Here is a 17,195-nt window from a genome sequence, read left to right on the forward strand (position 1 = left end):
ATACAAAATAGAAAGTAACTCATGTAAAATTACAACATATAGTCTGTATTTATCTATTTCTCACATTTTGTACCTTTTGCTCTGAATTATAGGATTATTACTTATCACAAACACCCCCATACATTCAATGTACTAGCTCAGCTTACAATAAATGAAAACATTTGAATGGCATGAAAACGATGGAAGGAGTAACGACTAATAACAGTGGTAAAATACCTTATTGGCATTTGGCATTTAAACTTACCAGTAGTACACCAGAAATGTGTTATGAATTATGACAAAAATCAAGTAAACATCATTTCGCAGCAAATAATCTGCTAGTTTCTGCCTAACCTGGGTCGGCAGTTATCTGGCCTGTGATTGGTCCGATCCTGGGGGCTCGTCATGACGTCAGAAAAATCGTCACATGGTGGATAAGGATCACTTTCCGCGGTTGTGGAAGCCTCACAGCGCGTTCAAAGGCGGGGGAAAATAAAGATTTAGGTCAGATTCTTCGGATACAGACACCTCAGCAGCATCTGTTTCAAGAGGATACGTTTTTCCTGAGGTAAGCCTGTTTCGTAAGCGGGGTTTTCATCCGCGGATTGTTCAGAAAGCTGCTACTACACTAGCCACTTGCACTAGCTAAACTAGAGCCCTGTCTTTCACACATGTCTTTTTTCCCTGACCGGTTCGACCTGTCACATCGTGCCGCGATCCAAGGGCGATTATTAGAGTGTTTGCATCTTTCCCCAAATCTCACGTTACGTCTACATAATCTAAGAAACGATTCATCTATAAACCGTAATAAACAGAGAAGAGTTTCCACAACGGAAGACCCGTAAAACAACGGTGACGGTCGCATATGTGTAGGCGAGGCATGTAACGTGTGTAGGCGTTTATTTATGGTCCAACAACGTGACTAACACAAACGACCCTCCCTTGAACCTGACTGTATGTATCGTCGTATGTTTACATTTTTTGGACCAGAGAAGCCACACGTGTCTGTAACTTCATCACAGTGTCTGTAGATTGTGATCGTGTACATCATGCACTTGTTGTACCTCATCAGGCATGTGGAAAATTCCGAATCATAAATTCGTGTGCACGTGTGTGTTGTCCGGTGACCAGTATATAAATATTTGTACTAATCAATCAAATTATAGCTACTTCCTCGTCAACGTCATCATGGTCCAATCTGTGGCGCATCCCTGAATCACAAAGCTTCTGTTTTGTTTTGTTCTGTCTTTCTTGGATTTAAATCATCATTGAGGGGGGGGGGGGGGGGGGTCGGTCTAGATATCTGCAGTATGATGAGATGTGGTGCACAGGGATGTAGGAGGGGCAGGGGTTAGGCTGGTTCTTTAGCTTGTTTCTTTGTTTGTCTTTTTATATTGCATAGCCGTTAACTGCCTCATGTCGTCATTAGCACACCAGGTTTGTACTGAACCAGCCCCTGTACTGAACAGCAGAAGCTGCATACATACAGATTTATTTCATCCACTCACACTTGGATGGTCCCCCACTCTTTTCGATTCACGAGGTGTGCTGTGGCTCTCCTCAAACATGGATTACCTCTATAACGTCCTATTCAAGGAACGTCTCTAGATGAAGCTAGGTACTCATTTACCACTGAGTTGAGTGAGGAAATCGGTGCAAAGTGCCTTTCCAACAGCACAATATGGGGACCTGTCAGGGATTTGAACTCATGATCAGTACTAGTACCTCCAGGTTGTGAGTCAACAGCCCTAAACACAAGTCCACCATCCCACCTACTAATCTAATACAGGCGAACGTCTTCTCCTGTATGAAGTGCCCAGTTATCACCTGAAGGTAATACCTTCCTAGCTATTAGATACTAGATGATTAGATACACCTATACTAAAGCTAGATAAAACTTTCTTCAGCTTTGAAGTTTGATATCCCTTCCTTCTAGTTGGAACACTTCTTTTTACTGCCGTCATGCTGAGATATAAGTGAAAGTGAGAGTATAACATAGGTATGAGCTGGTCTCTGAGGCCAGTGAGGGGTCACTTGTCTTTGCCCCCTGGGGCCACAAAAATGTTACTGGGAATTGTGTATGGTTGGGCAGGCAGTTTAATTATGTTTAATGAAGTGCCACTTAATAACAGAAGTTGCCACCTGCAAAAGTTTAGGCCTAAAACTCATGCCACCAGTTAAGCTTTCTTCCTTTCCTAGCCATAGTGAACTAATCATATATAGATAGACAATTTGATGATGAATAAATGTCATATTTCAAATTCCAGTATGAAAACAGTAAAGTAAATTATATTCAATGGCCAGTTTGTGATGACCCCCAATTGACCCTTTTATAGAAATGTCAGTTACCCTAATCATTCAAAATTGCTAATGTAACAACAATGATACCAGATGCAAAGCATTGCTATTGATTAACATGAATGCAAAAGCATTGATTGGTATTTCACTATTTGACTGACACACACACACCACACACACAACCACAGTTTTGGCAGGACATCAAAGAAGTATACCAAGATGCACTTCTGTGAAGCTCTGTGGCAAGAGTGCTCTCCTGGTATTATTAAAAGAGGCGTGGCATGGTGTTATCCTGGTTAGGTTAGGTTAGGTTAGGTTAGGAAAAGTCCTCTGTATTAGAGCTGGACGTACTAGTAGGCTAACCTGGACCATGACACACAGGCTAAATAGAGTGTAGGCTGTCCAACCTCTCAAGCCACATGTGTAAGCAATAAATCATGCTACCTCAGCTTGGCATGCACAGTAGTGATTGATTGATTGATTGGCAAGGAAAAGATATACAGTATTATCACATAGGTAGATGGCGTCGACCAATCAGAAGCCTCAATTGCCCACAATAAGTGGTCTGTTATCACGCCATAACACACCACTTATTGACGTCATGTCAGAACACAACCGTTCCATTGTGTAGAGGGGGTATCTTTTTGATGAATCTTTTTCTTAACCTTGTTTAAAAAATATTTATAACCGTTGCATTTTGTAGAGGGGGTATCTATTTGATGAATCTTTTTCTTAACCTTGTTTAAAAAAATCTTTATTGTCTTAGAATTCCTAAAAATTTCCTTAGAATACATGAAAAAAGGAAAACAAATTTAAAATTCCCAAAAATGTTCCGCGTGTTCCATTTGCTGTTGGCCAAAGAAACCACGTTCTATCTAAGGTTCCGCGCGTTCCATTTCCTGCTGGCCAAAGAACCTGCGTTCTATTCAGGTTACCTGAGGTCATGTTGCAGGGAGATTCTTCAATGATAACAGTTTCTGACTGACCTGAACCCGACCCTCCTATCCTGTGTGGTTGAAATAAATAAATCAGGCAACAGTTGTACATATTCTTCATCATCTTCTGTTAAACAAGGACAAATGTGAATTCTGAAATGCATTCTTAATAGTATAAGGGATCTATGCGTCAAACAGAAATTGTCTACTCTTATATGCGTCAGTTTGGATAAGCTATATGATAATAACGTTAATGACCCGCCTCTTCCTCGGTGTATATGGTGTCATAACGCCTGGCCATGTGCTATAACCACCTCATAAAACCACCTCGTTCGCTTCGCTCACTCGATGGTTTTATTCGGTGGTTATAGCACATGGTCAGGCGTTATGACACCATATACACCTTGGGGCGGGTCATTAACCCTTAATTCAAATATTACACACACAATCCACCATGAATAACACAAAATAGAGCTTTCGAATTCAAGAGAGCCCAGCTCAGTAGTGGTCTCTGTACTTCAAATCACATCAGAGTTAGTGAGGTCTCCAGTTGTATACACAATTCCCCAGAGACCCTTATGGGATGAAGGCATGTTGGATGGGCTACTGTTGCCCTTTGACCCTCTAAGCACCTTTTGAGAGACAGAGTGCAAACATTTGGCTGCTACTGAGAGTGCTGTGCACACAATCATTTCCTCATGGCTATGTACTATCAGAACTATGTGCTGTGCCCTGTAGGCTGTACCTGATTAGACCAAGGGAATTGTGTGATTCACACGTACAAGTAGACTGATAACACCAATGTTTTCCTGGCCGTTTCCTTGTATTTACAAGGAAACAAAGAAACTCCTACAATGTTTTAACTAATGGATACATAGTGGTCCTGAGTATAGGTGCAACTGATGAATATGAAAACAGGTGTGGATGATAATACAAATTAGTTTTGATTCCTTGTTGTTTTGTTAGGTTTTTAGTTGTTGGTTTAACTGAAGTGCCAGTGAAACAGAACAATCTTATCATTGCAATTAGAAAGTGATAAATGGTTGTTGTTGGACAAAACAGAGGCATTGTTTTCAGTCTTTGTCTTGTTCAAATATGCAAGGACTGTGGTCATAATGACATAACAAAAAATTGTGCAAGGTAGGAATGAGTCAACAAATTTGTAGATATTAAATCTCTTCACAGTTGCTGAATGTCACATTTTCCTCACAGTGCCTGTTACTGTTGTTAGTTTAACTTTAAGTCGCCTGTTTGTGTATGTTGATAAATCTTGCATGTGATACATTGATAGGATCATAGCCTAAGGCATATTCGCACTTAACATTCATTGAAACCTCAAATGTGCCCCCTGCCTTCAACCTCAAGGTGTATAAATTCTGGGAGACATTAGTTCTACTTGCATGGCTGCCTGGTGCCAATTGTTATTTACGTTACAACAATACTCTTACTTTACTGTATACAAAGAAGATCTAGAATAGTAGAATAGGCTGGGTTTTTTTTTGGGTGTAGATCACTAAAGTAAAGCAAGGAGGTTAAAATAGGCCTCCTTGAGTAAAGCAACCAAAGATTGAAATTGTTTTCTTGCATAATTACTCTCATCTAAACATTTTCCCACTTTCGCCTAAACAGATAAACACTTAGACTGAAATTAGTAGTTAGATAAACTACTGATTTCAGTCTATTCACTATTGTGTAGGCAAGCCTAAAACATGCAAACAGTTAGATCAAGGAGGTTTTATATAAAACCTCCTTGGTAAGATTCACCTAGAGACTACTTAGACTGGATGATACATGTACAAAATCTTCAGTTTCTCCTTGCTTAAAAAAAGGGATCCATATTACCTTCTTGGTTAGAGCTAATTTTGTCTTTCCAGTATCCTTCTTACCTCTTTGCCCAGAAATTTTGTGAAACAGCACTGTAGGAAGTAAATTTTCCATATTGTAAAAGCAATTTTGCAATGTGCAATGACTACAGCTAGATCTGTACATCAGTAGTTTTAAACACAGATGCCTTCTGTTTGTGACAGGTCTCGGTACAGGAATGTTTCCAGCCATAACAAAGTCGGTGTGCCGGAGTGCCGGCCGTGACCTCCAGAGGACACAGCTGGCGCGGCACTGCGTGCGGTTCTTCAACGGGTTCTCCCAGGACGAGTTGCCCGTCGAAGAGACGCCCGCACCAAGGGTCCTCATCACAGGTAGGGTCCAACAAGTAACTGATCATTTGATACTGTAAATGCAGAAATGTTTGTGGTGGTTTTATGTTCGCGGTTTTCGTGGCCACCGTTTCACCGCGAACTTAAAACCACCGTGAACTTTTTTGTTCAATGCTGTAGCAATTTGTAACTATAGCGTTGCCGCAAACTTAAAAGCACCGCAAACACTCCATTTTCACCTTAGCGTGAAATAAAAACCATTTGAACTTTAATGCATTTACAGTACTTGATATACTGTAGATTCAGTTTTTTTTGTGGGAACTTAATTTCGCAGTGAAGGTCAGAGGAGGTTTTCTCAGTGTTTTAAGTTTGTGATTAAACTGATTCTGTGCAGTACAGTAGTAATATATTAAAGACGCATATTTGCGGTGTCATGAATTAACAGTGGTGAGGTCACTGCAAAAATGCTGAACATTTCAAGATTTACAATGTGTTTGATATTTATGATAATATGGAAAGAGTGGACCAAGCCTTGCCAGCTACTAACACTATCAGCAAGTGTACTGTCCAAGGATTTAAAAAAGATTACAAAGTTTCTTTTCTTGTTACAGGTGGTTTGGGACAGCTTGGTAGTGGACTTGCTAGCCTACTCAGGTAATTATAAAAATATCTAATAGACTTTGTCATCTTTGCGTTACCTGTAATGCTGCAGTTTGGGGGGGGGGGAGGTATACTGTATGATAACTCTTTGATCTTCCACATGCTGGTAGGGTTTGAAAATCATGGGAAGTGTAAATGCCTGCATCCAAGCAAACTTTTAAACATTGCATTTTTTACTCCTGTTAAGAATGACATGCCCATGTAGAGCACACTTAAGAGGGGTTGTTAGAAAGTAGTAGTAACCTAAAGTTTGAATGGAAAAAAAATGTTTTTGTACATGTGTTTTGTTGCAGGAAGAAATATGGGCCTGACAATGTGATCATGTCAGACATAGTGAACCCACCAAGGCATGTCAGAGAAACTGGTAAATCTACACTTTTGATCTCTTTTAGTTTTACACTTGCTGTTTTTTTATTCTTTAAAGAGTTTCAGAGAAATTGACTTGTGTTACTGTTGAAAGGACAGGATGATAATCTACTTCCCACTGTCCAGTTGGAAATTCAACAGAAAAACTCCCTCATGGCCAACCAGAAGTGATGGAGGATTTGACCAATTCATGTAGGAGATATGTAGGGTGTGGTGACTGTGGAATAGAGCTGTAAATACATTATTTTTGTGTTTGTGTAACTTCGTGGTAGAAAGAAAACATAGTTTTAATTATGTTTACTGTTGAAACAGCTTTGTAGATTAGTGATATTTGTGAGATGCATATTCGTGGATAAATTTGCGGGGTAGAGGTCATGGCAAAAAGCACAAAAATAAAACCACTGCGAATATTTCAAGATTTACAGTACATATTCTGACCATGTTGACATGTAAATATGAATCATGATTCATGCATGTTTTTTTGTGTCACAGCCATTTGATCTTTCAAAGTTTAATACTTAAGTCTCCCCTGTCCCTTACCTCCTCCAGGTAGATACATCTTTGCAGACATCCTGGACTTCAAGAACCTTCAAGAGAAGGTTGTGAACGAGGGCATTGATTGGCTGATCCATTTCAGTGCCCTGCTCAGTGCTGTGGGAGAAGCTAACGTACCCCTGGCAATCAAGGTAGGAGCCCTGCTATTGGTTATTACTCTTCAAGGAAATAAAGACTGCAACATTGTCTGTTACATTACCATGGGAAAAGTTACTGAACACAGAAGAGACATACGGCCAAATGTTAGATGTTTGATACAAATTTAGGTAGCTATGTCTTTCTAACATTTCCCCTTGGCATATGTGGTAAGCAATCCTGCTGCTCAATTGCCATATGGGTCGAATTCTGTGGATCCGTGGGCAGGGGTTCGACCCCAGGGTCAACCCCAAGTTGGTCATGTTGCAAGTGATTGCATTTGTCATTTCGGATGGTGACGTAAAGCCAGCTGCCCTTTGTTTTAGGGAGCTTCAGGCATAAGCCTCAAGCATCAAACCTCTGCATGTAAAAAGACCTAACCCACCGAAAAGAGTAGGGGTGACCCAGTGTGCTTGGCTAAGAATGTGAGCCCTGGCATTGCCCCATTGTACTACTACTACTAGCTACTTGAAAAAGCATCATGCTTGACTTCTATTGGGGATGTTAAAAGAAGAAAAAGATGTCTTTGTAGTGTTGCTAAATAATTCTCTTTGAGAAGGTTTCAACTCGATAACAAAGATATATTTTTGCGTTTTTAAATCACATAATATTCACTGCCCTCTGCTCATGTTATTTCATCAATATTGTACACCTAGGTAAACATTGAAGGCATGCACAATATCCTGGAGGTCAGCAAGCAGTACAAGTTGAGGGTCTTCATCCCAAGCACAATCGGGGCGTTTGGTCCGACCACCCCGCGCAACCCGACCCCTGACCTCACCATCCAGAGGCCCCAGACCATCTACGGTGTGGCGAAGGTGCATGCTGAACTGATGGGAGAGGTAGGTACACTTCACTTGGACGGTATCCTCTGTAGTAACCGTCCGTGCTTAGCAAGCGAAAAGATTGAGCCATTGGTTACTACAGAGGATGGCACTCAGGCTAATTTCTAAGAAGAGTAGTGTGACCTTGTGTGCTTGGCTATAGAAGCAAGACATATAGCAAAGCCTCATTGTGTTATCAGCTATTGAAAAGAGTATCATACTTTGTCCCAAGTGTGAGACTTTAAGTTTGATAGAACACTGAGAGAGAGGTGCAATTGTCTGTATGTGATTTATTCTCCAAGCAGATGTTTTGATCGGGGGGCTAGGAGTGTCCAGGATTTTTGTGAAGGGAGGGCAGCGTTAAGAATCCCGGTCACTCCTAGCCCCCCGATCGAAACTTCTGCTGGGAGAATAGTCAAGATTAAGGTGCGCTGGATAAGGGAATCTCAGTCATTGTGTGCTTTGCACTTCCTTCAGTACTACCACCATAAATATGGTCTGGACTTCCGCTGTCTGCGCTTCCCTGGCATCATCTCTGCAGAAACGCCACCTGGCGGCGGAACAACAGGTACTGCACCAGAAACTTTTCTCACTGTACCATGTATTTTAAGCACTAGCATTACATAGAAAGTAAGAAATGTGTAATTCTTCTTTTTTTTTGAAGGTCAGAAAGGTATTTTGATATCCCCTTTGTTTTATGGCACAGCACAATACTGGGTGTATTAGATTAAAAAAGAACAGAAGTCATTTTGACTGATTACCTTGATGTTATTGGTACATGTTTAACTTCTGTTTAGAGCAGCCTTGTACGTGTTCTTTATCGTACGGTTGTGCCACTTGCCTTGCTACAAGACCATGCCAATTTCATTCCATTGCATGTTACCTTATACATTGTCATATGACTATTGTCATGATTTGATTCAACAACTTTTGTATGTTTATGTTGCCAAGCTGATTTATCTTGTGTTGATTTACTTCATGTGTTACTTATATTGTATCAATATGTATTGATTATTGTTGTATTAGTTTGTTATGATTTTGGTATGGCGACGTCGAAAACTTTGTTGGAGAAACACAATAAATAGATGAATAACTATGCACTGATTTCATCTGATTGTCATCCTCCCCTGTTTCCAGACTACTCTACAGAAATCTTCCACGACGCGGTGACGACCCAGAGACACGAGTGTTTTCTGGAGCACGACACACGTCTCCCGATGATGTATATTGACGACTGCACGCGGGCGACAGCGGAGGTTATGGAGCTGCCTGAACACAGACTGAAGCAGCGTGTGTACAACATCCAGGCCATGAGCTTCACGCCTGCAGAGATCTACGCAGAGGTGAAGAAACACGTGCCTGACATGGAGATCAACTACAAGCCTGACAGCAGACAGGCCATAGGTGTGTGCTTTGTCATTATACAGTACTAGTACTCTTCACAGTGTTAACAGAGTAAATATTGTTGTTTTCGGGTCTGTAACCGTATAAGCCGTACTTTGTGGGAAAGAGCATGATGTACATGTTCTTTTATTCATTGGAACGATTTAAGTATACTTGCCAGAAAAGTTGTTGTAAAGTTGTCTGGAAAATTAGACAGGGATAACGATAGGCATAGCATTACTTGAAAAAAGTTGTTATGTATGGCTTTATTAGGGCTGAAAAAGAATCTAAAGCTAGAGACAGCCCTGGACTTGTTGAGCACCATTCTTTGCATAAGTTCAAAAGTAGAAGAACCATTCTTTTTTGTTTGATCATGCATTTGAAGTTCATATTTTTGTTATTGTCGACTTGCCGTTGTTCATAGCAGCCCTTGTGCATAACATTTGCAGATTTCTAATGCGATTATCCCGGTTTTACAGCTGATACCTGGCCGCAGGTTCTGGATGACACCAACGCGAGGCTTGACCTGGGCTGGAACCATGAGTACGACCTGCCCAAACTGGTCACAACAATGCTGACCAAGATCAGAGCCCAGAAGGAGGGCAAACAAGGAACGTCTGCACAGATAAATGCTGCTGCTATCTAAATATTGGAATAAACAAAGTTGATGCTGCTTCCAAGTCCAGGAACAAACTTGTAAACTGATACAGCTACAATCAAGCCAGTAAATGAATACATGCTGTGCCATGTACGCATGGCAGACTGAAGAGAGATGGCAGCAGACTTATTAGCAGGTTTCCTGTAGTTACTTACAGATTATCCTGAGGCACAGCCAGGCAATAACAAAACACCATCTTGGATAGGTTCTCCAGGGTTCAGGCACATGTATAAACAGGCATGGTTTAAGTATAAGCTGGTTCACGGTTGATTCAACCACAAACTAAAAACCACCGCAAACACTCCATTTTCTCCCTACCTCAAAATTAAATCACCATAAATGCATTAAACAGTATCAAGCATGAAGAAAAAGACTCTTTTTTTCACAACCAAGGGATTTATTCAACCGACGTTTCGGTGACCCTCTGTCACCTTCTTCAAGGCAATTCTGACTGGTTCACATAGCAATACAGCACAGGTGTTGCTGCTTATACATATTAATGAGATGCAAACGCAAAATATTTACATATGTACAAACACAGGGGATGACATCACTATGCGGTCCCAAACATACAGTGTTTGTACATATGTAAATATTTTGCGTTTGCATCTCATTAATATGTATAAGCAGCAACACCTGTGCTGTATTGCTATGTGAACCAGTCAGAATTGCCTTGAAGAAGGTGACAGAGGGTCACCGAAATGTCGGTTGAATAAATCCCTTGGTTGTGAAAAAAAGAGTCTTTTTCTTCAGTGACTTACCAACCTGATGAAACTATTCACGGGAGTATCAAGCATGGTTTAGACAAGAAGAACTGTTTACAAGTTTGGGGCTTTCACCTTTGTCCTCGCACATGAGCAATTCAAAGTGTGAACTGGCTTATAGCATCTCTCTGCCAATTCTGCATGTACTCTAGGGCTTGCATGGTGATTGCCTATTGATAATCACTTAGTTTGGTGCATCACAATGCCATAAGGAGCTTTAAGGAACAGGGAGCTGTAAGCAAGGATGTCAAAAATTCAGAAGAATAATCTCACTGCTTGGCATCGTCAGGAGTCTACAAGACAGTACAATCACGTTCTTTGTAGCACTGCTTAGATTCTGTGTCTTAGTATCTAGTCATAGTTGGCTTGAAGTACTTAATGCAAGAGACAAAGTCATATTTTACTAGGGAGGAAAGAATATTTTTATCCATATATTGCAACTAGTATGCCTTGTAAGTTATGTGATGTACTTGTGTTCAAAAGGGAGGTACACGTGCTTAAGCTTATATATGGAAAATGGGGTATCAAAATTCACGGAGAGAGGTCAACAAAATGTACTTAAGATGTTAACTATGTACAGTTACACTTTTTGATGGATATCATATGAATTGGTTCAAAGAATACTTGATTTTATTGTTAGGGAAATGTGTTAAGCATTTGATTTCATTGCATGTATGCTCTATATTTTTATGAAACATCAGATTCGTGCACCCCTAAACACCAAATTCTTTGTTAACTGTATTAATGTGTTTTGTTTTAGAAAAAAAACTTTGATGCTTTGAAAAGATTTTGTAGGGATGTTGTTTATATGTAGTTCTATATCATGTTCAATATGGGGAAAGTACTGAGTTGCACCTTGTTGTAGAAGTATATTTTGCAATATTTATGAACATTTTCATGTGTGTATTATGCATTGCCAAAGAGAGCCATTTCTTCCACTACATTTGCATTCAGTTTTTTATAGTACTGTACACGTGAGTATTTTGTGCACGACAGTTTTATTTTTCCAGCACCATAATGTTTTGTTATACAACTTGTGTGTATGTTTGTCAAAAGCTATTTAAGTTATCTTGCTATGGCGACATTGTAAACAGTGAAATAGGGAGACAAATAAGACAATGTACACAACTTAACGTACCTATAAGTGGTATTGACTTAAGACTAGTACCAAGCAGTGTTGCCAATCAGTAAGCCAGTGTTAATAGTTATACTGTTTTAAGTGCCAGTATTGATTTCTTACGGCGTGGTTGTGTTGGCCGCTGTACGATTTTTATGTCGTAGGATTTTCAAGCATGGTGTGACAAAACCAACCACAGAAAAGGATCTTAGACAGCCTGAAGTATGACACTGTCCCAAGAATCCCCTCAATCGTATGACAATCGTATGACAAATATGACTGGGCCCTTAATGACAATGCCTATATTTGAAAGTGATCCATGAAGATTGTGTACTTACCTATGTGTAATACAAATTTTGTGTGCATAATTGCTTCAACTGTGGCAGACAAAAAGTATGGCTTGTCACATTTACTATCGTTAAATCCGCCTTTGTTTTTAGTACTTATCATCATTCACATATTGTGTACTTTCAACAGGTGAGCTCGTGTGAACTTGAATCAATGTGTTTAAGCACATATATCAGTGACAATATTTTTCATAATTTACAGGCATGCAGTGATATTAAATGTATGGGGAAAGGACTGCTTGGCTTGTTGTCTCTTACTCCAAGCTAAGAAGAAAATACTGCAACTAAAATATGCTGTACAATATTAAGACATCACAAAGTGTCCATATTTGTCAATGGATACCTATAGCTAACATACCGGTTAGAATGAAAGGCTGTTATGACCGAAATGCCAATCTGTCATCACGATACATTAGAAGGAGTTTGTTGTTAGAATTGTAAGAATTGTTATGATAATATGTTCCCCAATCACTATTTCTAGTCAAACGGAGAACTAATGTGAACCATAACATTGTGATGTAAACATTTAGGTAATAACATACTAAAGTACGCAGGGTAACCGTTACTCAAGAAACTGGATACATTTTGGAAACGGTTAAACGTTTCAGGTAGCATCCAACATCTTTTCCCAGTGACACTGGCCGTTTCCAGAATCTATCCAGTTGCTTGAGTAAGTGTCCTTGCGTACGTCGATGTTGAAATATCGATGTTGATGATGACTCAGAAACTTCCAAATTGTGTCATTGCATTCCCAGTCGGCAAGTTATCTCCTTTGCTATGTTGTCCGATAAATCTCTTTGACCTTATTTAACCTTTAGAGGATACTGAGAGTATGACTTCCATCCTACAGTAGTACAGACAAAAAAGCCCTCTTATTTGTATCAGTCATTGGTAACGTTACTGTCCTCCTCTGTAGCCCTCCAGCGATACGCGAAGCCTAGACTGAGGGCAGGACGCTTATGACCGGGAACCGTTCCATTTCTCATCTGTGGAACAGCCTCAATGCAGGGACTTTTGACCGCCTCCTCCTCTCGGCCAAGTCCGTCTTGAATGTCCACATGCAGCGACGACTCCTGGCGTTTTACTTCAGCACTGCACGGCGCCACGTATAACGGGATTTTCTTGGGATGACAGAGCAAGTAGTACATGACCATGAAGCTAATTCCTCCCAGAAACCCAAACATGACCCAAAATAGGACCAATTCGGAATAGAAAGACCCAACTTCGGTAATTTTCCAGTACCACAAGCCGACAAATGTGACGTTTTCCGCGTACACTAACAAGTAATAAAACAGTGCCCTGTATCGGGATCGACTCTCTTTCATATTCAACCAACAGAAAATGTACAAAAACGCGATGATGAAATCAAACCCAACTTCCTCAGCTCTTTTCTCTCCTCCATAGAATTTCGTCTTCTGAAATATCAGCCAGAGGAACATTAGAAGAAAATGTGCCCCCAGACCGACAAACGTCCACCACGTGAACAGGTGTGCGAATACGGCGACGGCAAGAACACGCGAGGAAACCGTCAGGAGTCGCCATAGAAACCAGAGGGTGACGCCCGTGTAGTTCATGACCTTCGCGTTTGGAAGCGCATCGCGTAAAGACCTGTGGTACGAGATCAGCGACGAGGCCAGCGAAGTAATGGAGATGCAGCAGGATATTACTGAAAACAAAACATCGTACTTCAAATGTAATTTTTTTTCTGCAACCATTCTACAAGTAATGATGGTATGCTATCGTATAGGGGTACATATTGTAGAATTTTTAGAGTCTAAAAATATCTCCATTCAGATTGACATTTGCAACTAATTTTCAACATATTCGCGTCATCTTTCCACCGCGCGAAGTACTTTTCGGTAGCCTGCGTACACTCAAAACTCCCCAACCACAGAGAAAATGACAACTCAAGCGGCGGTGGGAAGTGCGCATATTTCTCACGACACAACGAAGTTGCATTCAGACGCTGTGAGTATCGCTGTGCAGTGAAATAAGATTTGACTTGTGATGTAGAAAAATCACCAAAAACAGAAACTTCGTTTCAATATTTTTATCGGTCAGGTTCTACAATACGTACTGTAAATGCAAAAAATTCGCGGTACGTGGCTTTGAGTTCGCTTTTGAAACGATAGTATAGCGCTATAGTCACAATAGAACGGCTTTTCGTGGTGGTCTTAAGTTTGCGGTAAAGAGATCGCCGCGAAAACCGCGAACATATATTCCACCGCGAACATTTCTGCATTTACAGTATCTTTAAATGGAGCTATTCATTTTTTTTCAGGCTAACATCTAAGAACGGTACCTGTTTGTCTGTCAGCCTGCCCCTTGACCTGCATGATGTAGAGCTGAAGAACCAACTGTGGCGCTGACTCCAGAAAGGCCTCGAACATCCTGAGCAGACATATGTCCGTCCACTCCGCTATCCATGCCAGGTAATACCAGGACCGCAGGGCGTGGTCACGACTGGTCCGGCTCCTGTGGCCTATCCGCAAGGCTTCCAGACATCTGCATTAAACAACAGATTTTAAGAGACTCGATGCTACAGACAGATTTGAATATATATTTAGATGCAACAACCCCCACAATGCAAAAATAGGCAAATATATGAAATACTGTGTTGTTATTAGAAAAAATACCGAAACTCATGATTAGCCCCACTCGATTCTAACACTATAGAAGACTTATTCTAGCCCTTATTGAATTAGTAATTAGGATGTTGATCTTTTATTCTATACCTCTATTTTGTACTTTTTTTGATAGTTGTTGCCATACATTGTACCATGTATAACTGTCGTGCAATAAAGTTCTTTTGTATTAAGATTGTCAGAAGAAGGAGAAGGGCGATTTTATAATCAGTATCAGTAAGCCCGGCTATTACGTAGGTGTATGAAATAGATAAGAAAACGCTGTTAGGCGACGCCTAACAGATCTAAATCTCCCTGTGTAAAACTGAAGGGACAATTTTAAGGGGGCATAATCTAACATTTGAGGGCATGATGTAATTAAAATGATTTGTGATTCCATCGCCACGCCAGGAACCCTGTTTTCGACGTTTTTCTTGAAGATTTCTTTTGTCAAAATGTTACACCAGACCCGATTGAATGCAAAGCCGAATGACCCCGAAAGACTTTCCATTTGTAAATATGGCACAGATTGGTTAACTATTATGTCGACTTTGGACCGGCCACGGTTCTTGTTTGGGCATTATCAATGTGACAAGAATATTGCATCAACCTCTGACATGTACTGATTCATAAGAATTTACAAAACGCGTTTTCCATAAAGCTTACTAATACGTTTGTCGAATATGCCATTTTTCCGGAAAGCTGTTGTCCCAAGAAGGTAAAAAAACTGCAAACCGTCAGAGTCTTTTTCAGAGCAACTGTGTGCACTGCACAAACGTGTGCTCAACAAACATGTTACGCGTTGCGATATGGCAACAACAAGAATGATTCTAATTCCTTCGTTATATGTTATATAGTAAAGGACAAAAAGAATGGCTGGATATGAATGCAGTTGATTTTCGTGACGCTTACCTCACAACTGTTCCTAGTTGAAGAAAATGGAGTGTACATCTCGCTATCCAACTTAGCCACGTCTGTCTTTTCCTCGCCGTCGGTTTCCTATCTTGACACAGCCACCTCAGGCTGAAGAGCTGGAGAACTAAGGACGGTAGAAATATGAACGAGAGCGTCAGGGCAAACCACCAGTACTCCGCTTCGGTGAAATACGTCAAGGCGAGACCGAGGTCGGTGCCGATGTCAGCGATGAAAGTTGCCACGGCAAAAAGGACGAACAACACGTCCAAATCGCTGAATTCTTGGGTGTACAGCTGATTCTGGAACTCCTGATAATGACGCTTGAGGTTGCAGCAGCCTGTATGTTGTTCATCAGTGGATGCCGGGCCTTCCCCTTGTAACGGTAATGTTACCCCTTGTGAAGCCATACTGGTTCAGCAAAGGTCGTGTGTACTGTGGGCTTTACGGATAACGATATCTGCTGGAATGCTCGCATGTGTGCAGATTGTACCAATGGTTCCTATGATAGGGGAGGGATCAATGTGCTTATAATTACTTTTTGCTAAATCCCTCCTAAAACCTTTTTATCCTAATAGCAAAAGACGTGTTACCAACTTTTCACAGAGCTGAGTAATACATGGTTTGAAATTTCCTTTCCCAAAAGATAACTCCACCTTCGTGACCACCCCCACCCAACCCCATGTTTCTCGGTCAATGAACTTCTGAATACAGGTGACCCTTGGTCGATCTCCTAATGGTTTGAAACAATGCAACAAACATACAGAGCAACTTGTAGAGCAACTACGCATTGCATCGAAGAAATGAGTGGTAAGCATTACCGGTGGTTTACAAGATAGAAGAGAATTAGACAAGTAGCCGGTGCAAATGTTATATGTGAAAAGCAACAAGCAAGCTGTACATGTATAAACAAATATAACACAACTGCCAGTGTACAACTCAAGCTCAAAAGCACGTTTCATTCATAAATTTTATTCTGTTGGACTGACATGCGTTGAGGACTGAGGACGTTACCGTCTCTAATCTCAATGGTAAATAATAGTGATTTTCCCCTTGTCAACATTGGTGTTTATCCTAACCACCAGAGAATGTGTACTATTGCCTTTGTTATCGTGACGGTAAGACAGGTGAGCATGTACACCAGGCGACCTTTCAAGGCCGTGCTCGTCTGAACAACCGCATTTTGAAGGTGGAAATAGACCCCGTCGCGTCTTTCCCTGGCGGTTTCCTTTGAGGGCATTTTGTCGTCTTGACACCCGTCGTCGTTTTCTGCATTTTCTTCATTTCTAATTTTCTGTTTTTGAATTTCCTGAGAGCGCAGCCGTACGAGGCCCTTTTGAATTGTTGCCGAATCGTCACGACCTGATTGTCCGATTTGTGACGAAGTGTTGCCGAGTGAAGACGATGTACTTCCGATGGAAAGCGATTGTTGGCCGAAAGTTTCCGAACACATGTCGGGCGCGGACGTAGAGCGTTGTAACACAA

The 17,195-nt window shown here is 40.9% G+C and overlaps 3 protein-coding genes across 4 annotated transcripts in view; 1 reads left to right on the top strand and 2 right to left on the bottom strand.

The window, feature by feature from the left end:
• The first annotated feature begins 347 nt into the window (after window positions 1–347).
• LOC136428754 (L-threonine 3-dehydrogenase, mitochondrial-like) lies at window positions 348–10,059 on the top strand. Of its 2 annotated transcripts, none has more exons than XM_066418494.1 (9): window positions 348–547; window positions 5,240–5,407; window positions 5,977–6,019; window positions 6,319–6,389; window positions 6,941–7,077; window positions 7,738–7,923; window positions 8,383–8,473; window positions 9,043–9,309; window positions 9,768–10,059. In XM_066418494.1, exons 2-9 carry the CDS (start codon window positions 5,254–5,256, stop codon window positions 9,932–9,934), a joined length of 1,116 nt encoding a protein of 371 aa, XP_066274591.1. In that variant the 5' UTR covers window positions 348–547; window positions 5,240–5,253; the 3' UTR covers window positions 9,935–10,059. The 2 variants fall into 2 exon arrangements, with proteins under 2 accessions (XP_066274591.1, XP_066274590.1); XM_066418493.1 differs by lacking the exon at window positions 348–547 and adding an exon at window positions 4,390–4,438.
• A 2,675-nt stretch (window positions 10,060–12,734) lies between these two features.
• LOC136428760 (XK-related protein 6-like) lies at window positions 12,735–16,140 on the bottom strand. The gene is made up of 3 exons (XM_066418502.1): window positions 15,711–16,140; window positions 14,477–14,679; window positions 12,735–13,840 (listed from the first exon to the last, which is right to left on the bottom strand). Exons 1-3 carry the CDS (start codon window positions 16,118–16,120, stop codon window positions 13,056–13,058), a joined length of 1,398 nt encoding a protein of 465 aa, XP_066274599.1. The 5' UTR covers window positions 16,121–16,140; the 3' UTR covers window positions 12,735–13,055.
• The window catches only part of LOC136428758 (myosin regulatory light chain, smooth muscle-like), an 88,813-nt gene continuing 86,105 nt past the window's right edge, over window positions 14,488–17,195 (bottom strand). The window contains exon 8 of the mRNA XM_066418500.1: window positions 14,488–14,497. The gene's annotated coding sequence lies outside the window, so the exon portion shown is untranslated. The remainder of the gene's footprint in view (window positions 14,498–17,195) is intronic.

This window comes from Branchiostoma lanceolatum, chromosome 2 (genome assembly GCF_035083965.1).
Source record: "Branchiostoma lanceolatum isolate klBraLanc5 chromosome 2, klBraLanc5.hap2, whole genome shotgun sequence".
NCBI classification, from domain to species: domain Eukaryota; kingdom Metazoa; phylum Chordata; class Leptocardii; order Amphioxiformes; family Branchiostomatidae; genus Branchiostoma; species Branchiostoma lanceolatum.